General features: G+C 39.7%; 3 protein-coding genes across 3 annotated transcripts in view; 2 read left to right on the forward strand and 1 right to left on the reverse strand.

The window, feature by feature from the left end:
- The first annotated feature begins 2 nt into the window (after window positions 1–2).
- On the forward strand, window positions 3–5,913 carry fbxw12 (F-box and WD repeat domain containing 12). Its single transcript, XM_008414087.2, has 10 exons — window positions 3–178; window positions 265–302; window positions 1,331–1,497; window positions 1,595–1,719; window positions 2,559–2,765; window positions 2,845–3,009; window positions 3,174–3,384; window positions 4,205–4,386; window positions 4,481–4,611; window positions 5,651–5,913. Exons 1-10 carry the CDS (start codon window positions 80–82, stop codon window positions 5,748–5,750), a joined length of 1,425 nt encoding a protein of 474 aa, XP_008412309.1. The 5' UTR covers window positions 3–79; the 3' UTR covers window positions 5,751–5,913.
- Window positions 5,914–6,098: 185 nt separating this feature from the next.
- Window positions 6,099–14,333, reverse strand: ptpdc1b (protein tyrosine phosphatase domain containing 1b). Its single transcript, XM_008414081.2, has 11 exons — window positions 14,244–14,333; window positions 11,959–12,175; window positions 11,532–11,613; window positions 9,838–10,003; window positions 9,130–9,210; window positions 8,899–9,017; window positions 8,262–8,399; window positions 7,176–8,167; window positions 6,581–6,763; window positions 6,365–6,475; window positions 6,099–6,279 (listed from the first exon to the last, which is right to left on the reverse strand). The coding sequence occupies exons 3-11, from the start codon at window positions 11,575–11,577 to the stop codon at window positions 6,145–6,147; spliced, it is 1,971 nt and encodes a 656-aa protein (XP_008412303.1). The 5' UTR covers window positions 11,578–11,613; window positions 11,959–12,175; window positions 14,244–14,333; the 3' UTR covers window positions 6,099–6,144.
- Window positions 14,334–14,390: 57 nt separating this feature from the next.
- The window catches only part of bicd2 (BICD cargo adaptor 2), a 38,074-nt gene continuing 25,397 nt past the window's right edge, over window positions 14,391–27,067 (forward strand). The window contains exon 1 of the mRNA XM_008414086.2: window positions 14,391–14,852. Coding sequence (XP_008412308.1) covers window positions 14,616–14,852 — 237 coding nt within the window. The 5' untranslated portion in view covers window positions 14,391–14,615. The remainder of the gene's footprint in view (window positions 14,853–27,067) is intronic.

Here is a 27,067-nt window from a genome sequence, read left to right on the forward strand (position 1 = left end):
CTTACCGTAGTTTTTTTTTTTTACGTACGGATTCTCTATCTCTTTGAAATCTCTACAGGTTGTGAAAACTGATGTTGGTATGGATTTCCATCATCCACATCTAATCGGTGACTGTCTTATTCACATTTTCACATTTCTGAGCGAGGATGATTTAATCAGCGCTTCTACTGTGTGCAAGGTAAGACTTCTCGCTTGCGGAAGTGGCAGAAACGATCACATCGCGTAAACAACTAAGTTTAGTTTTTTTAAAACTGTATTTCTCAGGACTGGCATGGAGCTGTAGAGACTCCTTGGTTATGGAGGTGAGTTATTATTTGTTATATTTTTATAGTATTTGGATTTTCATGGCAACAAAAAACCTACCTGATTTTCAATCATGTCATACTGTACAGTAGCATACATAAAAATGCTACTCTAATCTTTTTTTTTTTTAATATATATATATATATATATATCATTGATCTACGTTTTAACTGCTTATTCCAGGAACATTATCGTCTGTGTGTTTGTAGACCAATTTGTAGTTTTTTTTGTTTTTTTTTTGACAAAGTCCATAAGATTCTTCTCTGACGCCTTCACTTGTGCAGGTGTCAAAATGAATGTTTCTCTGTCCATTCTGGTTATCTGCCCTTAGTAGCAGTCCCAGCACACTCTGGAGTACCTCAGGGTTCTATTCTTAGTACTCTTCTGTTTTCCTTGTGTCTGCCACTTGGTTCTTCTTTAATAGCTACTTTTAAACCCAATATAATTAATACCCCTGGCAGATTTCAGTTTACACATCTGTTTCTTTTGTTTTGAAGTAATAGTAATAGTACTATTATTATTATTATTATTATTATTATTATTATTATTTTATTTTAATACTTCGAAGTGGCCCAGGACAAATTCTGATTTGAATCTGATACACAATCTGTGGCTGAAGGTAAAGAGTTGGGGGAAACCTTCAAACCTAAAAGACTTGAAGCTTGTTGCCACAGATAAAATGTCCAAATACCAGTCGAAAAATGCAAGATCCTGGTGATTAAATATAAGAAGGGTTGATTACTGTAGCAGCAAATATTTTCATCCTGTGACAAGTTGTGGAACGTCGCTCACTAAGAAAACAGCAATAGATTGCCCACATTTAATCTCCATTCACTTTTGGTCTAAAAGTTTACAAATCCAGAACTGTGTTATTGTCGTTTTGATTCGGTACCATACTGATGCCTGATGAGCAGGTTATTTTCATCCACATACTGTAAACTTCACAGTGCTACTTCCCTTTTAAGCCACTATTTGCAGTAGTTGTTGAAAAATAATAAATGCGTCCAAACACATATGTTCTCCTCAGGAGGATGTGCCTGCAGCGCTGGAGTTTCTGTAACCTTGCCGCCTTGGGCGGTGACCAGGTGAAGCACTCGTGGAAGAGATACTTACAGCAGCGTTCCCACCTGGAGAAGAACATGACAGAAGGTCGGACGGGAAATTACACATGCAAAAGCTTGAGAGGCCATACAGGTATGCATTTATATTTTTCCTGTTCACTAGAAATATCCTTGGCATGACTTCATTGTGCTTCTTTTCTAACCTGTGTGTCAAACATCTTGTTCTTCAGGCAGGGTGGTCGACCTGGTGTACCTGCAGGGCAATTCATGCCTGCTGCCAGACTTGTCCAAGAGCAGCGCCGTTGCTTGCAGCGCGTCCACTGATGGGACAGTTCGGGCATGGAACCTCCAAAAAGTCAGTGCTTCTCCTTCAGTAACATCACTCATACATAGTAGATATACACCAGTCTAGCATAGAATTATGACTGCCTTGGAGTATCCTGCCCTATACGCTGTAAACTGCTTTACGTTGTTTGATCAAGCATTCATTTCTTCAGCAATTTGAGCTACAGTAGCTTATCTAATTGATCGGAGTACATGGAACAAATGTTCCCAATGTAGATCAGCAAGGCCCCTCAGGAGATGCAGTTTTGTAGATGCTCTCATGCAGTTGTCAGACCATCACAATTTGGGCCTAGTCAAATTTGTTCAAATTTTCATTCTTTATAATAACTATAAAAAGTTATACAGAAGGCCCCCTTATGAACCACTCGTTGGATTTAGGTGTGTTGAACCAAGCAGAACATTTAAAAACATGCAGGACACAGGATTTTGACTACCTCTGTTCAAACACATCAAGTTTGAGGGGACAAAATGTTCACTTACCACTTAACATATTCTACCCATTAGCAGGTGTTCTTCCCTTTGCCTGTCACAGTCTCTTTCTTGATAGTTATAATAAAAGTGGCTTTTGAAATGCTTTCTGACTTAAATCCAATTTTTGTTTAGTGATGCATATACTTTTGCATTTATCTTCTATAAGTTGGTTGAAAAAAGGATTTCCCACTGTGGGTTTTCATTAAAATAAATACAAAAAAAAAACAACATAGGGGAGATGCTGCTTATGCTCACATTTAAATGACAGTGTTTGATTTTCCTTCTGCAATCACACTTTGAATTAATCATTGGAAATCTAAACATTGACCCTTGTTGGGCTCTTTGAGCCATGATTTTTATGCCTGTTTTGTTTCTCAGGGTGAGAGCCTGTGGTGTAGTCCTGTGCAGAGTCCTTTGACAGGGATTGTAGCTGATGAGAAGGCGGAAGTTGTTATCACATCAGACTCTACAGGACTCATTAAGACCTGGCAGGGTCAGACTGGTCAGGAGCTGGCCTCTTTTTCTACTGCATCTTCGCACTGTACTTTACTGCAGTACAACATCAACAATGATTGGTTCCTGACTGTAAGTACCCCCACAATCTCCTTGGTGATCATGTAGTTGTGTTTTTTTTGTTTTTTTCTTGCATTATCTTCTTTTTCAGGTTGGAACTGGCCAGGGCTCAATTTGCACACTGGCTGATTTGACTTTGACTAAAAAGTCAAGTCTAATGGTGTGTGACTCTTTCAAAGTTAACATACTCCTCGTTTCACCTGACAAGAAGTGGATTATAGCTGGAACCACGGAAAATGATGATTTAAGTCTAAAGGTATTTGAGGTTGTCTTTGACTACATAATTGTCTGTGTTGCCTGCTCCAGATTTCTTCTGCGTTACCTCTGTGCAAATTCCACCAGAAGGAAAATTGATAAGAATGGAAAGTATAGATGCATTCCTTGTACACCTGTGTTACTTTGCTTCTTTTTTTTTGCCAGGTGATTAACAGTGAGAGTTTGACCTCACCGTCTGAAGATGAAGAGTCTCTGTGCCAGACTGTGCCGGTCCTCGGGTGCCAAGCTGCTGTCTTCATACCCACCCAGCCTGCCAGACTGGCCATCATCCACCACACTGAGCTCAGAGGCAACAAAGCCCTCACTGTCTTCGATGTCAGCATTAAAAAGATGAAGTACAAGACGGAGATCCAGGGTGAGCCCTGATGTTTAGCACAATGACTTGGAAAATGCTTTGGCTCTGAACTCAGATCATTGGGAAACAAAAAGTCTGTTAGTGAGTCATCCAGGAAAAATGTCTGCGTCACCGCGGGAACGGTTTGGAAATCTTCCTGGCACCAGTATTTTATTTAGCTTACTCTCATGGCATGCAGAACATTTTTATTACGCGTTTATTGGATTTAATAACAACAATTTTCAGTGCCAGTGATGAGCTTACTTAATGCTCATCATTGGCTTGATATTTCTTTTTTTTTTTTTCCAGGGTGAAATGACTGAACGGCAAACAGTTTGAATAATTTCTATAAACAAATTATTCAAAACTGAATAATTTGTTTTGTGTGGATTAGATTATTCCTCTAATCCACACAGGTACATACACACAAGAATCTCACTTAGCAGCTTGCACCTTAACCACATGGTTTTTGATTTGCATTATTATGCCTTGTTGTTTTGTACAACAACAAGGCATAATAACAGCTAAAATGACAGCAGACCAGTGCAAAAAGCAGATTCCATAGATGAACTTGACTGGCCTGCACAAAGTCCTTATCTCAACCCAAAAGAACACTTTTGTAATGAATTAGAATGGAAACAGCAAGCCACATCTTCTCCTCCAACAATGTCTGACCTCAGAAGTGCTTTTTGGGATAAATGGTGAAAATTCCGACATGCTCACCACTATAGCTTGTGGAAAGCTTTTCCCAAACACGTTCCAGTTGCAAGGGGTGGGTCAACATTATATTAAACCCTTAATTAAATTAATATAATAAATTCTAATCTCTTTCCAACTTTAGTACAGCAGATGGAGTCCTTCCCCTTGACGCTGAACCACTACTCATCACAAATCCTTCTGGAGGCCAAGAACAGCAACTGCATTGTGCTGGCAGCCGGGCAGGAGCTGTGGGTGTACTCGCTGAAAGGAGTCGTGCTTGCTAATTTCAAAGATCACATCATGCCCATCTCCTCAATATGTGTGGTAGGCTTTTTTTATTTGAAGTTCAGAAGTCCAGTTCCTGAATTGGTTTGAACTGTTGGAAGCTTAGCATCGAGCTACGAATTTTGTTTTGTAGGACAGTTTTCGTGTCGTCACGGCATCTCAGGACCTCTCCTTACGAGTGTTGACGTGGAAGAACGACAAAGACGGCGGGCTCACGCTGGAGAGTCAGTATCACTTACTGGGAGGCTCTCACACTATGTCCAGGTTAGTGTCTCAGTCGTAACATACCGCCTTCATCTACCAAGAAGTCATTACCAAGGATGTCCCACCCAGATCTGATCATGCTTTTTTTTTTCTGATACTGAGTCTAAATTTGACACCATTAATGATTAGCAAAATTAGTGGTATGTGACTCGAACACTTACAATAACCTATAGAATGTCACCAGTATTATATGGTTTGAATTGGTATTTAGACTTTGTTTTCCCCACTTAACTTATTCTATAGTGGTGTTTAAGACATTACTCTCATCTTTTGTGACAGATATTTTGCCCATCTCCTATTTATTTAAATATTAGTTATTATTTTATTTTTGACAGAAAAAAGTTTCTTTAAGAAAAGGCCTGTTTTTGAAAGTTATAGTTTCTAAGTAGTTTTGATTAGAGTTTTATCTATGCATTGCACAGCTCTTCCTGAGAAAAAGTATCCATAATAGGTCATGTAACACAGACAGTAAGCTGAAAAGGCCAATTCAATCTTCATCGCTTACTGTAAATCATTGTGAAAGGTAAAAACAAGTTTTGCCTTTTCTTTTTTTAGTAATGTGTATGCCATACAAAACATTTTTTTTTTAGCTTTACAAATTAAAATCGGCTGTGCATTCCTGGGTAGTTAGAATGTGTATCTATTTCTGCGTAGTGTTTTTACATCACTGTGAAGGAACTTTAGCTCACTTTTCTTTGCATAATATTTTAAATTCAGCCATATTGGACAGCTTTTAAGGACCAACTGCTTCTTTAAGCTCATGCCATATTATCTCAGTTGGATTACATCACGACTTTAACTAGGCCATTCCCAAATCCACATTTTGGTTTTATTTTTTATTTTATTTTTTTGCGCCATTATTGTGACAATAGATCAACGACAGTATATATCACTATAGACATGTGATCAGTATCAGTAGGTAATACATCTGATAAAATATTCAATATATGATTATTGAAATGGGACAGTAATTACTGCCGACCTCTGGAGGAGTACATTTATTCCATGTTTTTGATTACTGCGTGTTTCTCTGTTGCAGAGGGTTCACTCATGTTGCCTGTGACTACGCCAGCATCGTGGCTTCAGTAGAAGGAAATAATGGGAAGGACGTTCTTAAAGCTTACTCTTTCACATCTTGAGCGTGGCGGCCCAGCACAAAGACCAACACGTGGTGTACAAAACCTTCTGACATTTGATTTTATTATGGACTCTTATACTCTTTGGTGGGTGTGCGGTGGCAATTAACAGGAATGTAACAACCTGCAATTTGGTTGTTGAGAAATAATAAATGACTATAAAATAGTTTGTATTTTGAACGTTCATTGACTGTGGGGTAGAGCAAGGAGAGATGAGTGTGACCAGGCTTAAGGCAGAATGTTTTGAAACTATCTTGATTTGTTCTTTGAAGTGTCACCTAAACTCTACTAAGGTAAAGTGCTGTTTTGTTTTTTACAATATGGCTTTTGACTTATAAAAAAAAATTGTCACAAGGCACAGAAATATGTATTTCATGTACAGTAAGACCAGCAGTGGTCATGTTGGAGGGAGCGCTGGTTTGGCTTTCTCCTCCTCCTCCAGAGCCATAGACCTCAGGTCCAGAAGAACACACCTCAGGACTGCTGCCATATTCTTGTACAGTTTCCCCTCTTCCGTTGAATTAATGTTGATCTGTTAAAATCAACATAAAGATAAGCAACACTTGGTGAGACAATCCACTTGCGATCCCAGATTATCAGGTTTCACACTTTCTTACCCCGGTGAATGCCTTGATCGCTCTATTCAGAAAAGCTGTTTCAACCTCCTCTGATATATTCATCATATGAGCCATGCAGTTCAGTATGCATGTTACTGTTTCATTGGGTGCCTGAGAAGAAATGGCATGAAGGTTTATTTTAAAATGTTTTTTTTTTTTTGTTTTGTTTTTTTTCCTGTTATGTCTGTAGTTCAGAAGTTTAGAATAGCCTCTTACCTGGCCCAGTTTGTTGAGGGCAGTTTCAGCATTTGTGTTGTGTGGATTCAGGGCTTCAACATCTTTGATGGAGATGATTGGCTCTTTAAGGTGCTCCAGCCATGACCACATCAATCCGGTCAGGATGAACGGGTCCCGCTCTGTGCAAAGTCTCTCCCATGCGCTACCTTGATTCATGTCCTCCTGCACACATTTCAGCACTAACATCAGCCCCTGCAACATTGCAGGTTTGAATGTGTCTTTGGTGTAATGAATTTTATAATATTTTTTCTCCACATGTTGCTTTATCGTGAAGTGGAGGAAAAGGATGCATGTTTTTTTTTTTAAAAATGGTGATTGCATTAGGTGCAGAGAAACTGGGCAGAGCTGATGGAAGGCTGTTGGAGCTAAATACAGGACAATGCTAAGAGAAAACCTGTAGACACTGTAAAACACTGAAGACTGCAGTAGTGACTCGCCTTTCAGCAGGATAGTTTGTAGTTATCATTTAGCAAAATGTAGAAAAGTCCAAGGAATAGTAATGGGAATAGGTTTACAATTACAAATGTGTTTACTATTATACATTTAGCAAACTTCAGTATGGTAAGTCGGTTACCTGCCAGGCCAGTACTTTGGACTTATGCTCCTCTTCTCCTTCAAGAAAAAGGTCCACTGCCAGTGCCTGGGCCACCAGCAGCCTCCTGGCCTCCAGAGACAGCTCAGACTGCAGTGTGATGAAGGGAAGTGCTGATTTCTCATCTTCTGTATCTATAGACTTCACACCATTCATTGTCAGCTCCTCTCTCTGTTCTGCCTTCCACCTGGACAGCATGTTGCCCTTTTTAGTTGGCTTCTCATTTCCCACCGATTCGCTACGATGCATGGTTTTCCTCTTCAGTTTCTTCACCACAATTGTTCCATCTTTCTGGCTTTCCTCATTCTTGATTTGCCAGAGCGATCCTGTCGAGCTGTGGGAAACATCGGACGTGTTGATGTTCTGACCATGCTTGTGGCATGAGGGGAGAGTTGTCTCTGATTTGGAGACAGAGTTCAGGGGTTGCGTGAGGAGGTGTAGCTGCGAGCCCAATCGTCTCAAGTCGGACTCACTGTAGCTCAGACTTTTGCGGTGGTAGAAGATGGGAGGCTCGTGGAAATGCCTGGGTAAGGTGGGTGAACCGGGCAAGCGGGGCTCCTTTGCAAATAATTCAGGCTCCATCTTTTCAATGAGACTGAGAGTCATTTCAATTTCCTGAATATCAGGGGCTTCAAGAATGTCTTCTTCAATCACCTGCCGGTTTTCTGCAATGTCCACCAAGAGGCCACACACTAGGTGTATAATCTTGGGTAAGTGCCTCAGTTGCTTTCTCTCATTGCCATGCAGAATGCGCCTCTGACGGTTAAGGTACTGGGACAGGGTTACAGGTTGAGAGTGAGGCTTGGCGTGGGAGAAAACAATTCTTAGTGGGGCAAGAAACTGGACAAACTCTCTGACGCACTGCAGCTGACCCCGGGTTTGGATGGAATTGGGCCGTTTGGCACGAACGTACAAAATAGCCTGGTTCGCAGTCATCCTGGTTGCATAGGCCAAGAAACATGCCAAGAGTACCCCTGGAGTGAGATCAGGAAAACTTTAGCGCAATGCTTTGATCTGCATGCGAAAAATCACAGTGTAAAACAAACTCTCTGTACTACAAACCTATACCTGTTCTGCCGAGTCCAGCATGGCAGTGAACTGCTACCTTCCCTTCCTGCACTGCAAAGGACATGACCTTGACCATGTCGAGAATGGCGGTAAGGTTGGTTACTCCGTAGTCACTCCAGCCATAGTTGTAGAAATAAACTGAAATGGCAACATGCATTTGCATTCCTCGTTTTAACATTATGCATGTATGACTGAAAACACCTTCAAGAGAAAGCATTCTGACTTACAAAGTCCCTCTTTTTGAGACTACATGTTTTGAAACCGCAACTTAAAACCCTCCAATCTGGAAAGCATTTTTCTACTTTGGTCTGACAAGAGCATAGAATCCATTAATGATCTTCATAATAATTGGATCTTCATTGAGTTTGATCCCACTTCAGGTAGACTCTTAACTTCCTGTTGCTATTTTTTTCATTAAACATTCTTCTCACAACTACACTTAAACAGAGAGGGAATATTTCACAGATTAACAATGCTATAGCAGTGTTTCTCTTGAAAACCACAAAATTGTTAGTACTACATTGGAGTTCATTCTCATATACCTAGAAAAAGTAAAATCCGAGAAACTGATGATTTTAAGTGGTCTCTTAATTTTTTCCAGAGCTGTATATTTCAAAATGCCTGCAAAAGTACATACTGTTATTTTCCATGAACACTTCGGGGTTGTATGAAAATCCACTTTCTGGTTCCAGAGAATTTCCACAGCTTGCATGTTCTCCAGGTAGCTGTAGGTTGATCACTGTTTTGATGCCATTCCTTCAGCACAATAACAAAAAACAGAGCACAGAACATGTCACTGTTCTCGTTTCTTCCGTGCTTCATTTAAAACATTCTTGTGCTCAAAGCCATAGATTAATGATGTGAATACCTTTTGAACTGACCAATAATGTCATATTTCTGTATGAGCTCTGTTGAAGGTCTAGACATAGCAAGAAGATTGTCAGTAACCCTAAAGAAAGCAAAAGAACAAAACTGTCAGCAACTGCACGTGCAGTACATATGAATTCAAACTTTTCTCAATTCATCAGATAAATTTATTTAATTAACAAAACAAAAAACAATCATAGTGCTGTCACAATGACATGTTTCAGATCACTAAACACAAAGATTACCACAGTCTGACGTTTGATCAATTTTTTTCATTATAGTGCTAAAGCTATCCAAATTAACCTGGTCCCATGTGGAAAAAGTAATCTTCATATAAAAATAATAAATGGTTTTGATGGTCAGCAACTGCCATCAAGTGCTTTATTTAAGAATTTTTTTTACATTGCTATGGTTGAGTGTGGTTCACTCATCTTCATTTCTTAAATTCTACAAATAGGTCAAAGTGTGGCTACATGTTTCCCCCCCATTAGTAAATTACATCATCACTTCAAGATAAAATGTTTAAAACATTATTAAACTCAATAAATTAATGGCTTTGATAACCTGTATTTACCCAGGTTATCTTTGTCTAACATTCAAAATTAGGTTGATGATCTGAAACAGTGGGGCAAAATAACAAAGACAAAATAAATCTATCAGGGAGCAAATACTTTCTGATGACACAGTAAGTCATAACATATTGGTGTACCAGGACGAATAGAGGCCTCTTATTGCTTGCTTGTCCTCGCTCCAGTGGTTTGGGTTGTCATACTTGCAGTCCTTCCCTCTACAGCCAAGTGAGCATTGCATATGTGGGGGAAAGACGCCTCGTATTGCTTCTCCTAAGAATGTGTATTTTGGTTTGGGGGCCTTTACTGTCAGGGTGGAAGAAAAAGAGAGAAATCAGTTTAAACCAATGATGTCCCAATTTTTTGCCGTGGGGACCTAAATCACCAAGTTTNTATATATATATATATTTATTTATTTATTTATTTAAATGAATTGTCTGCGCTATAGCAACAACAAAAGGAGGACCCCAGAGTTTGCTGTGTTTACCCATGTTAAAAGGGGGGCGTGGAACTTATATTTACTAAATGACTTAAATAAAAGTACAAATATGGTTAAGACTAATACTTTGTGTTATATCTTTATCCTGTAAGATTTTTTTTGTCTATGAAAATTCTCACCCTACAAAAAACTGTTAATCTGGATTAGCTAGAGATATACAGGCTACATTTAGCCTGTATATGTGTGTTTCACCTCTCACAATTTTAAAATTGTGATCTGGGTCCATTAAAGCCATTGAGAGGCCTGCAAATGGTCCCTGTGCTGCATTTTGGACGCCCCTTTGGTTTGAGAACAAAAGTTACAGTACGCTTACATTTGTTATGAAATTTGGTGCTCTGTAGATATTTTGGTATAAATGGTATAAATCATCTGTTAAGAAAATTTGAAAAACCATGATGTAAAGCAAAAAAAAAAAAAACAATGTTTTATATCCAAGGTGGCCATTTTGGATTTTGAGGTTGGACCAACATAGAAACCTCTGATTTTCCAGTTTGAATTCTTAACTTTAAAAAAACTTGTATGTTTCTTCTCTGTTTTACTGATCTTTGTAATAACATCACACATAAAAACTGAAAAAGTCTGGTTGCAACATTGTCTAAAAACCTCTCTCAGTGTGCTTAGAAAAATATGTATTTAGAGAGGTGATACTTGTTTTGAAAATAATTTTAGAACCACCTTGATCAATAGTTGTGGTACTTAATAATTAAGGTCATCAGTGGTGAGGATTCTCTAATCCTTGTGCTGGTCCTGCAAGTTCGTCACCAGGGTATTACAGTAAAAATAGCAAGAGATGCACTAATCAAGCATTTAGTGACTGACACAGATTTCTGCTTTGGTTTGAGGGTTAAAGAGATGATTCTAATTTTGGTTGATCCCCATATATCCTTTTAAGGGTTATAAACTCATTCATGTAAACTTTTGTTTTTCTTTAGCTAAAATTAATCAACGTTGTTTGTTGATGATTTAACAGACTGAAAAAGAAAATTCAGTTCAATCCAGGTAATGTACACAGAGCTAATTCACAACTAATCTCTGGCCCTTTACGACACAAAAATATCTAATTTCAGACTGATTCAAATTCAGCAACATAAAAGTGTGTGGTTTTCAGTTTTGATGCATTTAATATTCAGTTTTTTTACATGCTTGACCTTTTCATCATTGTTTAGAGACCAAAAGTAAAATGGCCAACATACTAAACATGGCTGCTATTGTAGTACGTTTCTATTTCATTTGATTGGAATATTTTGACATGATAAAAGCAGAGGTATAGCTTTTGGGGGATCATACTGAAGTCATTGGCTGGTATGTTTTCAAGTTTTAATTATCCTTACTTACTGTATTCCATCAGAGATTCTCCTCCCAATCTTCCATGGAATGCCATGCGAACATTCACTCAGACTGATGGTCATAGCAGAGCCTGGAAAACCAAATGTGCTTAGTTATACTATTTAGTACACTTTCTGGTCTACATACAACAAATGCTGTTAAAATTGTACTTTTGCAATGCAACAACAGACAATTTTAACTGCATTCTCTGTGTGTAAGTCAGAAAATGTGTAAAGCTATAAAATAAATTGGCTAAACACCAGTGTTAGGCTGCTAGCATTCTTTTATCAGTATTTAATTCTCAAGTATACCTGTGTTGCATTTTAAGCTAATAGTGGCCATGATTCTCAAACCAATAGCTGGAAAAATATTAAGTCTTAAACAGAACAAACAGACAAACAGAACAAAATTAAAAGAAATACAAGCAAAGATTTACCTTTAGAACTCGAGAGGAGCAGCCAGTGGCTCCAACCTCAGAAGGAAAACTATCCAATGCTCCAGTTGTCGACATTTCTGACATCATTCCTCAGAGCTCTGACGTTGTCCTTCCCACTTTGCTCTTTAAGAAGTCAATCTTGTGGCCTCATTGCCTTCAGATTATCTCCATGTCGTGAGACGGTGCAGCACAAGTGAAGCTATGGATTCGGACTCCTCTGTAAGAAGCCATGACAGATCAAGAGATCAAATCAACTGCAGAGTGTGGAGAGACTGCCGGCATTTTGTCTATTTTGCTTAGGACTATGCACAGGTTCTGTGTGTCTCTCTGACCCTGTGAGGACATTCTGAACCTATTTCTGACTCCTCCCAGATTAGACCACTAATCTCATTAGGTCAAGTTAAAGCAAAAATGTTCCCACTCTTCAAGAAAAATGTCACATTTACATTTTTAATGGGCTTGCTTACATTTTGGATCATCTTTTGTCACTTAGCTAAATGGTAAATACATTTGATTCTTAAATTATTTAATCAGATAAACACATTAATTACTGAACATGGCTATAACGATAGACATGACAGAAAGGTCGAAGAATTTCTCATATCAGCACACTAAAGCTGACTTACCAACTGCAATGTACAAATTGTGTCATCCTAGTGATGTAGCACATAGATCAAATCTCATTAGCTTGGCTTTCACCTTACTAAAGCAGGTTGGCTTCGGGTGACTGCAGAGATCAGTTTACTAAATAAAGCATTTTGAGATCTCAAAGCTAATAGTCCTCATGCAAGTTCAATACTCTGTTGAACATTTTATAATAATGAGGGGGAAAATGGCATCTATACATGTTTGCACTTCAGTCAGAAATATGTTTTTTCTTAATGACAAAATAACAAGAAGAACTTTAGTATGTTAAAAAACTTAAGTCAGCTTGGAGACTGAAAGAATACCTTATCATCTTTTTCTAGACATGGTAGTACAAAAAATTTATTTACATTCACCTTTTCAAGAGTATATACCTTATCAAGACTTTTTCACATTATAACCGTAAATGTTGATGGATCTTATTAGTATGAGTATCTGACTGACCAACACAAAGATGGGCATAACTGTAAGATGAAAGAAAATTTATTCATCCTTTTAATTTTTTGGGGACTCTAACAGCTTTGGATATCCACAAAAGAATATCTCTGCAGATTCTTCTTGGCAAAATAGCTCAAACTCACTCATAGAAAACAGCTTCCCTGTCCCTACTGGACTAAAGCATTCTCTCATAATGATTCTGAGACCACTGGATTTAATATTTTCATGGTGATGTATAGTTTATTTGCAATATAACGTTTTGTATGTGAACCATGAAGTTTGATTTTGATCTCATCTGACCAGAGCACTTTCTTCCACAAGATTTCTTATGACTTCCTTTCAGTAATGGATTTATTTTTGCCAGTCTTCCATACAGGTCAAGTTCATAGAGACTAATAGATTTTGTGTCAACGGATTTAATCTCTGGAGCTCCTCCAGGATGACATTAGCGTCTCGGATGTTTCTTTAATTAACACTCTCTTTTGCCTCGCCTATGAGATTAAGTCAATGGCAATGTTTTCTTAAATTTGTTGTGGCAATTCATTCTGTTTTCAGATGAATGATTCAACAGCTCACCAGAGACGTTCAAACTATGGATATTGTATTACAACCTAACATTTTTTTCATTATCACATTATTTATAGAAATTATTTGTTTGATAATTTTATTTAATTGTTTCATTATTGGGCCTCCACAAGTTTCCACTAAGATTAATTTTGAAATAGAAAAGGATTCTCCAACAGATGGCGGCAGATATGCATCTGTCCACTGCTAAAGAGCCAATCTGCTCGTTCTATTTCTGCGACAACAAGCGGTTTTGTAGGAAGATTTCCGCGCTCCACATAAGCACGTCTCCAAGGCTTTGTGGGACATGAGTCCATTTTGCGTTGCAGTCGTATTACTTCCATCGCCATAAGGACTACAATTCCCGAGAAGCCCTACCAAAAGGTAGGCGACGTCTTTCCCAGCTGATTGCGTAGGTGTCTGATTTCGGCAAACTGACAACAAGCTAGTTGAAGTACCGGAAAAGGAAAGATTATGTTTTCAAAATAAAATGAATAAATTATGCTGTTTTTGAAAGATTATTACCTATAAAAACGGTACACATGTACTTCATTAAGCTAGTGTTTTAATAGTGGTTTATTTAGACATAAACCTATATTTATAGTTTAAGTCTTCTTAAGTACTGTCTGATTGCCTACTTTAGCCGAGTGTACTCTTATTCTGAAAGCAGGAACCACAAGTTGTGTCCTCCCGGTCCTGTATTAGCAGTTGGTCCAATGACTCCGGTTGAATCACTTCCACAAGCCGGTGGAGAGTTGAGGGGGAGCCTCAGCGCAACACGATGGAGCGTTTCTAAGAGATAACAAAAAAAGCCGGCAGAAGAAAATACAGAGAAAATTAAACAACTACATGACCAAAGAAGCTGGACCAGCACCAAGAAACGCAGAAATAATAACCATGCAATTTAAATACAGACGAATTTGAGCAGTCGCTGCTTCTTTCTTCAAGGTTACACCGCCCCTACGTCTTCTCGTCGCAGATCAGCTGGCGCACGTTGGTCGATAGAGATCATGTCCACGGAGGAGCAGGGATACCCCGAAGCTATGCTGCTGGAGGCCAGGCCGGAGTGGCTGCGGGCAGAAGTCGAGCGTCTTTCCCGGGAGCTGAGCGAGACAACCAGCGAGAAGATCCAGGCGGCGGAGTACGGGCTGGCGGTGTTGGAGGAGAAGCAACAACTCAAGCAGCAGTATGACGACCTGGAGGTCGAGTATGAGGCTGTCAGGCAGGAGCTGGACCAACTGAAAGAGGTAGAACATAAAAAAAAAAAAAAAAATTCAAATCATCACATAACTAAGGGTTTATTAACCATACATTCTAATAGCATTTTAATCTGTTTCACATTTTTTTGTTGATTGTGGCTGTTTCATGTTATATATTTATGCGCAAAAAGAGATATCACATTTGAATATGCATCAGAATCATTCTACAAGGTCAAAACTGTAAAGGGAGGTAGGGATGCTGGCTTCTACTGTGGGCAGACCCCCCACTCCCACTTCCCCTTCCCCTTCATGCTCAGGGAGTCCCCACTGCACTGCCACCTTTATTTATTTATGCAGCTCCTCGTCTTCAAGTCTTTCTCACAGATAAGCCTGGTTTGTTTCCACAACCTGCTCTTTAATCATCATGAGTGGATTTGCTAAGTGCGCTGCTGGGATCACTGTCATAGGCAGTGATCTGGGTAATGTGGGAACAGTTACAGGTAAAAAGGTATGCCAAGATTTTGACAAGTTAACAGGTTCAAAAATATTACTGAGGGTATCGTGTTAGCCCACGCTTCAGATCCTGTTGCTTTGTGTTTTGTGGAGAGTGTTTAAGATACAAAAACAGAACTTCTTCAGTGTTAATTTTGCTATATTCCTATTTTGGACGTCCTCATTTTGTATATTTTAAGGTTCAGGATGTCAGTTTTAAAGCTCGCCAAGTTGTCTTCTGAGCTCACTCAGCCTGTGGAAACAAGAAATTCTGGTTCGGTTGAGAAGGGCGGGAGCAGGTTTGAATTTTGAACCTTCCCGCTCACATGTCAGGTCGTCAGCCTACAGCTGACGCCAGCAGAGTTACAACCCTTTGGGAATGGAAAGAATGCTGAGCGGCGTGGTTAAAAACGGCCTTGAGAGCCTGATAAAGGATGTGTCTGTTTTTTCCTGGACAATAGTTGAACTTATTACCCCTCTATCTGATCATGCCGCTTCCAATTTTCTTCTTCCAGCAGTAATTTGTCGCTGGGTTCTAATTCAGACAGGGAGAAGTGTGCTGCTCTCAAATGTGGATCTTGTGTCACGGTTTGAGGAGATTCAAAAAAACAAATTCCAGATTTGGAATCACTGCCTTGTTCATGGTTGCTCATATCCTCCTCCGATTTACTCATTTCTCCTGTGTCCTTTCAGTCAGAACAGCAACCAAAAGTAACTTTGTGGTGCTCGCCTTTGTTTTTTTTTTGCCAGAAATCTGTTCCTCGTCTCTTTGGTTTTTTTTTTAGGCTTAAAGGAATGTTTTACAGCCCTCTGTTCCTGCTGCTTTTCTCAGTCTTCCGGTGGCCATCTCTCTTGAGGTTTGTAAAAAAGAGAGAGAGGAGGTGGTGTTTGGGCTGTCTCAGCTGCTACTGCACAATTTTCCCATGTTTTTTTTTTTTTTTTTGCGTGAAGGTCTCACTATGTTGCAGAGGAATGACAACCAAAAAGTTCTATATAGAAGATGCTAGTCAGAAATTGTCTAAATGGTTGTAACATGGCTTTAACTGATATTGGTAGTTTTTTTTTTTTTCTTTTATTTAGAAATACACTCAATGAAATTTTTATAAAGAATCCAAAAGTTGTTTGGTTTTAGGTTTTCGGGAAAAGTATGGAGAAAGGAAACGGATTGTAGAAAAATATTGCTATCCAGCTGTTCATCATTTCATCTGTCCATCCAGCTGTTATTCCGTTTTATAGTGAACTTCTGTATCTATACTTTATAAAATATCTAAAAATGAATAAAACTCTGGAAATTTGAGGATGAAATATTGACATGATGTTTGTGCCAGAAGGCTAGTTTTTCCCTTCTCTTCTCTGTCATCATAATGTGTCATACGGGAGTCCAGCCTTCTGCCTGTGGTTAATGAAATCAGTTGTTTGCTAAGAGCTGTGACAGAGATTTTTTTTCTCTCTCTTTTGCCACTGGCTCCAGCTGCATTGGGTGGAGATCTTTCAGGAGATCCCTTTGAACCCTTATCCCTCTGCCCTGGCCCTCAGTTCAGCCGTGAAGGGTAGACATGATGCTATCGCAGGAGAACCACAAACACATTCTTCAAACATCCCCCAACACTTCCTCTGCACTGCTGAACGAAGTATCAAAGTTGTGGAAGACAAAAGCACCATAGAGATGTTCAACATTATTGCTGGGTTTCTGTCCATTGCAAATATTCCCGGTTCTTTACCTTCATGTTTTACGTGAAGGAGTTTCTGTCTGTAAGGTTGTCTGCAGCTGTACTATTTGCACTGACAACAGCAATGTTTGGACGTGACTGCTCCTTTCTCTGGAAGACTTAATGAGTTGCTTAACACCCAATCCCATCGAGCAACTGTAAACCTTTTCCCTCGCTTGCTGGCATGCACAAACAAAGTAAATCATTCAGGATTGTAAGAGTTGGTCCAGCTTTAAAAATGCCAACATGCCACTGTACGTCCTTGTGGATAAAAGCGCTAGAAATCTCTTGGACATGGGTAAAGTTTTGACGAATTGCCAGTTTTCAGCCTCTGGGCCACATTGCTCTTGTGCTCATGTACCACACCCCCCTCCATGCAGCTCTAGTGGCAGGAAGATGGAGAAACGCTGTGCATTGCTGTTGCCTAGTAACGTCCGTCCTCGTGGTTTAATTTGAGCAGCCGTTCTGCTTCTTCAGCGGGTGCTGCAGTGTGAGAGTGTTTGTCGGTAAAAGCTGAAGGATTAAGCAAAGACTTACCGGGAAAATTGAACGCAAGTAACACAGGTGAGGCAAACATGTCGCATCACATATTATTAAGTCGGGATGATTTCTGATGGTTTTTATCGGTTTGCCTGTTTTTTTAATGTTTTTTTTTTACTTCACATAGTCCATAACACTGGTGTTTTTGCTGACAGTGGGAATATGTTGCTACACACATTGATCCCACCAGTCCTTTCCTTAATTTCTTGCTTCCTCTAAAGCTCTGCAGTTGCTTGGCTGCATGTGATGTCACCCCCTGTGGCTTTGTAGTGCAGACCCACTGCAGTATTCCAGTAAAGTGATCCCCCTCCTGCTTTATACTCATTACAAACCTTAGTCCAGTGCTACTTATTGGATGCAGGAACAATGAAAAGCTTAGGTGTTGCTGTTCTTTCCAGAAGTATATGTACCCCTTGAACAATTTTAAGCCTTGTTTGAAATAAAAATCTGAAAAGTGTGGTGAGCCTATGTGTTCAGCACTCTCTTTCCAATAATAACTCTAAAAAATTCCACTGAAAGAAATTGCAAACAGCATCACGAAGACCCAGGACCAATTTAGAGGGTCAAGGATGAAGTTGTGGCATGTTCCACCGTATCATATTGAAAGGAAAAGAGCATGCCAGCATTGAAAATTTACAAATATGTGGGTGTCCACCCACTTACAGGCTGGACAAGGAAAGCATTAATCAGAGGAAGCCACCAAGAGATCCTTGCTAACTCGGGAGGAACTCCAGAAAGTCGCATCTCTGATGGGAGAATCTGTTGATAAGACAACCACTAATCATCTTCTCCATAAATCTGGACTTTATGGAAAATAGGCATTACGGATGGAATTGTTGAAAGAAGAGAATGAGAGAGAAGCAAAATTCAACTTGGAGGCCTACATGTAAAATAATATATTGGGAAAACTGACGGAGCTTGATCTCTTTTTACATAGACGGAAGTGAAAGAAATCACTTTCTCTTTCTGCAGCTAAAGGTACTTCTTACAGAATCAGCTAAACTGGACAGATGGGAACACTGCATTTTTCTTTTTCTTTTTAAAAACAATGTTTGAAGGCTATGAATACATTATATATCAATTTGAAGTATTTAAAATAACAAATTAAGATATTTTGGCTGCTGACTGAGATGTTACTCAGTAGTGGAAACATTCTCTACTGAGCCAAAGGTCTAAGAGCAGCATAAGGTGGTGCTCTCTCAGTTTTTAGTCATTATACCTTATTTTTGCCTCCACGCATGTCCGACCACATGTCTCTGCTCTAATGCAGTTCAGAAGACAAGAGGGCTGTGCTCAGCCCTCTTGTCTTTCTTGGTAACTCTGAATCTCATGAGATGAACACTGTGACCACGAAGACGTCATCTTCTCCCCAAAGACAGAACGGCTATTATGTGTGTCACAGTTTTCGTTTCTTATTTACTTGTTCTCTGCTCTTGGTTCCATTCAGCCTACTGTCTCCAACTTAAACAAAAGCCTTCAGCGTTGTATATCTGAGACCCACACAGCCGGTCTGTCTTTTCTTCTAAACTCCCTTCCAGTTCTGGTGTCCAATCAGTAAGGCGGCAGCTGTACAATGCAGTGTTGAGGTCAACCAGAGAAACATGAAAAATCATGAACCAAAGGCAGGCCTGGAGCCTTTGTGACTCTTTGCCTGTAGCCCATTGGGGTTAAGTAGTGTCACAGATGTAGAGATGGCTTGGTGAAATGAGAGGACTGTGTATAACAAAAGGAATATTGAGAGAGTCATCCCATTGTGGCTACATTTAAAAGGTTTGTCTTCTTTAGTCTCTTTTGAAATGGGAAACCATTAAAGGCTAAAAATCCCAGTGTTCCCTAACAAAACTCCCTGACTGAACCCTATCGCTGATGTTAAATGGTTTGGATGGTGATTGGATGTCAGTGGAAAATGCAAGGACACAAAAGTGTCTGGTCTTTGTTTGAAGTGGTCTAAATAAAGCCAATGTCCTTTTGTGGAATTGTGAAGTCACTCACTTTCTTTTCGATTCTGTTTTTCACTTCTCCGTTTGGACTTAACAAACCAATCATCCCCAAAACTTTCAGAAATCCTTATTTCAATTATTATATATATATATATATATATATATATATTTTATTTTATTTTTTTTACTTTCTGGGCCTTATTATTGTTCTGGTTGATTTCTTCAACCAAAACAAAGCTTCCAACATTGTTTTGGGCAGCCTGATCTGCCTTTTTGTCCATGATTTTATTTTGCCAGAGAGCAATGCTGCAGTTAAGGGGTAATCTTTTCTAAATGGCACTAAATAAAGTCCCAAATCCCCTACCCTCTGGACATAAGAGGATGAATCCCAGCCGCTATGTGCAGGGCTTACAGCAGTCTGGGAGTCTGTCAGGCCCAACCACACTTATTACCAGCTACATGCTTTTTGGGAAAAGGCTACTGAGAGTCTCTAAGCTCGGGTCTCCCTCTTTTGGTATATTAGCCTATACTGCAGTTATCGCCACACCTATTGGACCTGTAAACTCCACACTGCATTTGAATAGAGCGAAAACAGTACTTAATATTTATAAAAAGTGATTTCCTGTCCATCCTCATGGCTTATCCTTACAGTCCACTTAGACAGACATATGGTAAACGGTAATGAAAGATTTACTGCGCAGAGTTTAGGTGAAATGGCCCGGCCATAATCCAGAATGATTTTAAAAGCTTTTGTCGTCCACTCAGATGATCAGAATACCGCCAGCACCCATCCACAGTTCAAACAGAGGTCAAGTTTACGCTGAAACATTAGCGAGTATTCCAGATCTCAGTGAATGCATTATTTGATCTGTTGTTGGTGGTTTTATTAGTAGATATATCAAGTTTTTCTTAAAAAAAGGAAATATTTAGGAATCCCTTGGGAATTTCTCTATGAATTCTTCACATTCACTGCTCCTTTCTGCTGTGGATCATTCTTTGAGATCAACTGAAGCAGTCACTTATTAATGTCTCTTAACAATGTACCTCTTTTAGTAAAGTAATTTTATAAATGCAACTTTTTGAGTGCCCTGTGTGGAGGGGGCTATGTTTGGCCAATCTCTTCTTGGAGAAGTTTTTGAAATCTAAAAATTGAAGGTATGGACCAGGAATTTCTGTTACATCAAGCTAACAATAAATTGTTCTCAGGGATCCAACAGCAAGGAAGTTATTCCACTGCACCTCCATACTGACATGCTTAAGATAATACTGTGTCGGAACCGAATTTCTGTTTTGGAATAATGTATTTTTTGTAGATAGAATTAACTTTTGAATAAAGTCAGACATACATGTATAGCAACCCTGGAGGGTCATGATTCTGTTACTGTAATCCATTTAGTAAAGACTCGGAGAGGATAAGGCAGGAATCCAGGCTAAAAGCAGGCATGAGGTCATGGCGGTGGCTGTATGCCTTACACAATACAACATGAATCAGTCAGTCAAAGGTTAGACTCCTGTTTTCCTTCCTCTAAACTGTATTTCTACAGTGACAGAGAGTACTGTCTCACACAACACTTGCTTACCCTTAAACTCCCATGAGGCACAGTTCTTTCACTGTCTCTTGTTTATCGTAGCTCCACAAACTAACAGTCATCCCTTATGTTTTAGATGAACTTGCCTACATCCCTCTTTAAATAGAGCCCAAAGGTTTTGTCTGGGGCTCGTATCAACAGACATTCCTTATCTGCTGTGGTGCAGTCTAAGCAACATGATTGACATAATAGCACCTTCATAAGAAACATGTAAAGACCGACAGATGCTTATTTGCATCTTTGTTTTGATTGAGTCTTATCTCAATCACAAGGTCTTTTAGTTGATTCTCCATCAAATCTTTCTTCTTCCTTCTATTGTAAATACGTGGAAGCCGGCCTCCCCTGCGCCCAGCTCAGCATCCTGTTTACATGTGAAGGGTCCTTTTTTTAACGTAGAGGAAGTATATGAAATATGAGCCTTTATCAGTCCGGATATTTTTTTCAGTGTTGTGTGGGAAGTGACCACATCTGGTTCATTAAGCAAGTCTCTTCATTATGCAGGGCTCTGTCTCACCCTAGTTTTCGTTTAAATTAAAGCAGAATGTTGGTTTTTTGGTTTAATTTACAATACAATTCCTTTTCTCCCAAGGAATTATCTAACTATTTTTTCTCCTGTTTTGTTCTGAATTAAATCAAAATGTTAAATCAAATGTCTGTCAATGACATTTGATTTAACCATCCCAATAAAGATTTATAGTTTGTCCATCACTTAACTATAAAAATTTATTTCATCAATTGCTTGTGAACTTTTGTGTCCACACTTAAAAGATGGCCAACTCTTGCTAGCTTCTTGTTTTTCCCCACAATTTTACAAAATTAGAAATATGTATGGATCTTGTTTTAATGTGAAGAGCATTTTAAAAACAGCTGCCAAAGTGTGTTTTTAAATTCTAAGGTAAAGCATTGCTGAAGAAACAAAAACGTAAAAAAAATGCTGGCGCAGGCTTCATGCGCATGCATTAAGCAAATAAACTTGAGGTTGGTCCTAATGGACAGATGGCCTGTGCCCCACCCCTCCCTCAGATCTGAAGCTTTTGACACGCTCCACCCATATGGCCCGACCACTAAACAGCAGTTTTGTTTGCATATTCTGCTTCCAAATCGTGCGCTGTCCTCTAATTTGAAGCAGCCGATAACAAGATGAAACTGTGCACAGATGTTCCCTTTTGATGATATTACATTATGGCGTTTCCTCAATCTAGTCTTGCCCACTCGTCGTATTTCTACTCTGATTTACTGAGTGGTGTTTTCTGTGTCAAGTAAAGTAATTAAACCAGATTCCAGATCCTCTGAAGCACTGTCAACTTTTAATAAGCCATCTATTCAAACATTAGCAAACCTAATTTCAAGGGCTACCCTTTTGCCTTGGAGCTTCGTCTTGCTTTAATACCACTGTGTGATCACAGAACAGTAGCATGGCTACATTCCTCCCACATGTTATGCTCACCCTCTGCCATCTTCCTCCATCCCCCACTTATCTCTCTGCTCTCGCCAGGCCCACTTTTGTAAATAGACTACTCAGTCTGGTTTCCCCGTTACAGTTTGCAAAATGTGACTTCCATCGGTCCCATACTCTGAAGCTCTCATGTTGGGCTTATTAGAAATGGAGGAGTGGGTATCTAGTCAATAGAAGGGCATAAGTTATGCAGGAGGTTGGATGGAACATTAATATTTGAAACTGGAGAAGTAAAGGGAGTTGAGATTGCAACTGGATGTGTGCCAGACTCTCATGGGTCCTTGAGAAAAGCAGACAGAGGGGAAATGGGTTTGAAGGAGGAGTTACGGAGCAGTGCATGGGTTTCCTGTGGGAACCAGCTTGGTGTTGTTTTGTATTGTTTTATATTCGAGACAATTGAGGGTTACTCCATCAGCTGACTAAAAGGGTTTAAAAGGTCTTGGACTATCCAGCTCTCTTTTAAAGTTTCCCTTTCAGGTTTTGGCTTTTGCTTAACAAAGACGATGCACCACCTAAACCCAGCCTGGGCATTCTAGAGCCAGCCCATGGTAATCAATGGAAAATCAGAAATTAATTATCCTAAAGTGTTTATTCTGCATGAATATCTGAACATGGTGCTTTTATGTAGAAAAAAATTTGTAAATGTAATCATTTTGGGGGACTACCTCAGCACCCTTGTGTGTGCACCAATGCTAGCTCATGCGTAAAGTAAACTGAGTAAGGGATGCAGAATATACCACAATTTCAGCATCAGTGTGTGCATTAATTGTATAGCAACAGACTCTTTGAATTTTAGTATTTGTTTGCTCTTATCCAGTTGTCATGATTGCTCACTTTGCATTCCAATATGATCTTCTGGCTGTTGGATGAAGTTCCAAATCTGAATCAGATGTTGGACTGAGCCCAAGATGAAGGTTAAAATCCTAATGCAAACACCTATATTAGTGGTAATGTGATTCTTTTTGTTTAACACAGGCTGTAGTCCTCACAAATTAAAGCTTGAAACAACATAATCAGACTGTACATCCAATGGAGGACAGGACTTTGTACATTTTTCTTTTCCATTTCTTTTTCCAACAGCCACTTACATGAAGATAATTGGAGGTTCCAGTTGTCAGTTTAATCTATCACTTATTATTCTGTTGCCATGACTACTGTTAACCACAGCCAAGAAAAACCCAATTTCTTGGAGGTAAAAATTAAATATATATTTTTTTAGAATAATAGCATTATATCTCCAGTTCTCAACAACAATCACATCTACTCATGTGACCTTTTGGGAAAAGTAATTACCCACATCAAATTTATTTTTTGCTCTGCCATGTTATAATTGAACATGGCAGTGTTGCTGTGTGAAATGCCAGATTAAAATAATAATTTGTAGGCATTGAACAAATGATTAGTTATCTTTATTCTGCAGCCCTTTTTTCCACTTTGTATAAAATCTATTAAGCCCACAGTGGTAGGAAGGTCACTGAGCCGCCACTATTTCTTGCAAATTGAAATGAAACAGTTATCCATCTGACTCTCGACTTGGCCTGACTGCACTGGTGATCAGAACATGGGAATCGTACTGCTGTAACTTGGTAAAGTAGGTCAGTGTTTTGTATTTGGCCAGTACCAAGGGCACTTGGTACTGGCCAAGTGCCAATAGTCCCTAACTGCCTATTGGGGTTTAGATATGTGGGTGGATTTATTACAGTTGATATGAAATGACAGGTTTATTAGAAATGTTTTCTCACTAAGCGAAGAGATGGAAGCGATGATGCAGAACTCCGTTATATATAGCATGAGTCTATAAAAGTCTTGATTTACTCTTTGCTTGTGGCTGTGAAATAATATATCAGTTTTTTTTTTTGTTTGTTTGTTTCAGTCTTACCCCCAGTCCTACAAAGCTGAACTTCTTAACATTAGAGAGAGATCATTTTGTGTGGGTGGATGTCAAATGTGTCTTTTTGCACATGGTCCCAGCTGCTTCCCTTGTTGGTTGTTTCTGTCGGTCAGAAAAAAAGGCTTTTCTGCAAAGGTTACCCCCTTGAGTTGTTTCTTTGGGGGGAATAGGTTAAAGATCTATTTAGTGGTTTAATGATTTTTTTTTTTTTTGCTATAATATAGACTTGATTAAAACAGCAATGAAAATAATCAAACCAATCATTGAGCAGTGTATTATTTGCTCAACCAGATCTCTGATTGGAGAGGCTTGGCGATGTGGGTGTGGGCTGCCACCAGGATACGAAGGAGGAAAGCTAAAACAGCCATCTGCGCAGCCCTCGCCTTAACCGGCCGCCTCCCGCTCTGTCACTGTAATTGGCCTAGTAACCATAACGACGCCTACTCCCCTGGGGTGCGGGCGCGTGGACCTGGGAGATCTCATCCAGACAGATTGCCTGGCAGAAAGAGGAAGCGGCAGGCAGATTACAGGCAGGCACAGATAAGGCTCCTTTTGCATTGCAAATGACTGAGGTTGTGAATGCTCCAAGCTGGTGCTGTTACAGCTTCCAGAGATAAAGAAACCAGATTCCTGCTCTGACGCCGACGTACGGGGGCAACGGGAGGCCTATTGAGTTCCTGCCTCCCTCCTGAGACCCCGAAGGCTTTTTTTCCTCCATACTGTAGCAGTTGAACAATAGAATCAGTAAACAAACATTAACAGATGCGTCCTTGTTATTAAATGATTGTTATGGTTAAATAATTAAAACAATGACTTTATTACCGAGTACTACACCACAAACAGAAAAAAGAAATCCTGTCAGAAAATTTCTTATGTCCAACTCCAAATTGGTCTGTTTCTTTTCTGTTCACACATGTGTAGTAGCTCGCCAGTGTCATGTATGAGGCTTTTAAATCACATACAACCAGATTTAAAGCTGAGAAAATAACACGGATTCCCTAGCTTGCTGTTATGGCCTTAATGACTATTTTTACTGTGTAATAGTAGAGGAACTAGTCTCTGCACACACACAGCGAAACCTCAGTCGGCTTACTTGATAGTGTTGTCCTTGACTTGCAGGTGTTCTGCCCTTTGAAGATTTATTTTTTCAGCCTTTGTTAAAAGCATGATGACGATAATTTGGCGTCGTGTTTGAACACGATTTCTGCTCTTACCAAAGGATCACTTCACTTCTGATTATTGGCCTTTCCAATGTCAGAATAAAACATCAGATACAGCCAGAGCTGCTGGAAGAATTAACCGCTGCTGAATCATTACAGGCTTCTGAGAGCGGAGAGAATTCATGTACCAGCTGTGTATCACTGAGCTCCTGCAGCCCAATTATCTGAGTCTCATATTTTTATGATTGGGGATCAGCCTTTCAGTCAGGCTTCCTAATGAGCCTCATGAGTGTTATTAGTGCATGGCATGTAGAACACTGAATGCACTAATACACCTGTGCATTTGTAGCATGTATCTACTTTCTCCCTCTGCAGCTTCCTGGTTGTTTTTAAAGCTTTATGCCTTTCAGTCTTACGATTGGTGTCTACTTCAGGCAAAAGCATTTCTTTTGCAACGCTTTCCTCTGACCTCTGCTGCCTTATCGTCTGTGTTTGGTATTCTTCGCCACTGGAGTCCACGGCTCTTCCTGTGTGCGTTAAAAGCACGAGATGCTTTTAGTGCTGGTGGAACCCCTGTGAGGCTCTCACCTCCTGCTCCATAGAAGGGTCAGCGTGCATCATGACTACAGCTTCGGGTGATGCAGAATGGCTGACTGCGAGGCGTGCTGCATGAATTGTAAATAGGACACGAGTGTATGTGTGTTGAGTCTGTGAAATTGCCCAGGCCTGTGTGTGAATAATAGCCCAACGGCTCTGTGCTTTGCAGGGAGTCGGTGGCTCTGTGCCAGGAAACATTTCTGCCTCCCTGGTTAGCATTTCTCTCACCTCCTTATTCTCCTCTCACTCTCATGTTGTTTAGCACTGCAACGCTTTTCAGTCATCACACCCTTAAACCATCTCCGTTTTCTCTTCCTACACATGAAGAGCTGTTTTTGTGCTGTGACACAGTTTTCCTGAGACTTGTGATTTGCTGGTGCTGACCACAGGAACGTGCTAAAGCAGCAAAAGACGAGATCAGTAGTAAGCTGCAAGACGGCACTGGAAAGATGACCTTCAGGATGAAAGTGAATCTGTATTTAAGTTTTCCATCCCCCAATTTACAGACGAGTAAATGATTAGCTGGCTATGTGTTACTCATTATAGCAAATGCCATAGGTGTAAGACAGATGAACAGCAGGGTTGTAAAACCAAAGAACCGGTGCTGTGATACAGGTGTTGCATGTTTTACATCCTATTAATACATGATATAACATGTAGAGTGAAAATGCACCAAAATGGCTAAAAGTGACTGATCTTCAGCTGGATTGACCTTGACTGATGACCAGCCAGTTGGAAAGTCCAAAATACAAACTTTATCCAGTCACTGTCACTGAACCCACCATTAATAAACACTATAAGAGGTGCAATAGACAAAAAATGCTTTTGTTTGTATTCATCTCATAATGTTGTTTGTGTTGAATATGTTCAGCTTTAGCATTGTGTTGAA

This window comes from Poecilia reticulata, linkage group LG7 (assembly GCF_000633615.1).
Source record: "Poecilia reticulata strain Guanapo linkage group LG7, Guppy_female_1.0+MT, whole genome shotgun sequence".
Classification (NCBI taxonomy): domain Eukaryota; kingdom Metazoa; phylum Chordata; class Actinopteri; order Cyprinodontiformes; family Poeciliidae; genus Poecilia; species Poecilia reticulata.

Coding starts and splice junctions, on each gene's coding strand:
- fbxw12 (XM_008414087.2), top strand. CDS start 80: ATGGATTTCCATCATCCACATCTAATCGGTGACTGTCTTATTCACATT. Junction 2,766..2,844: donor ACAATGATTGGTTCCTGACT/GTAAGTACCCCC, acceptor CTTCTTTTTCAG/GTTGGAACTGGCCAGGGCTC. Junction 4,612..5,650: donor GGCTCTCACACTATGTCCAG/GTTAGTGTCTCA, acceptor TCTCTGTTGCAG/AGGGTTCACTCATGTTGCCT.
- ptpdc1b (XM_008414081.2), bottom strand. CDS start 11,577: ATGGCATTCCATGGAAGATTGGGAGGAGAATCTCTGATGGAATACA. Junction 8,168..8,261: donor TGCTGGACTCGGCAGAACAG/GTATAGGTTTGT, acceptor ATCTCACTCCAG/GGGTACTCTTGGCATGTTTC. Junction 6,280..6,364: donor CGATCAAGGCATTCACCGGG/GTAAGAAAGTGT, acceptor TGATTTTAACAG/ATCAACATTAATTCAACGGA.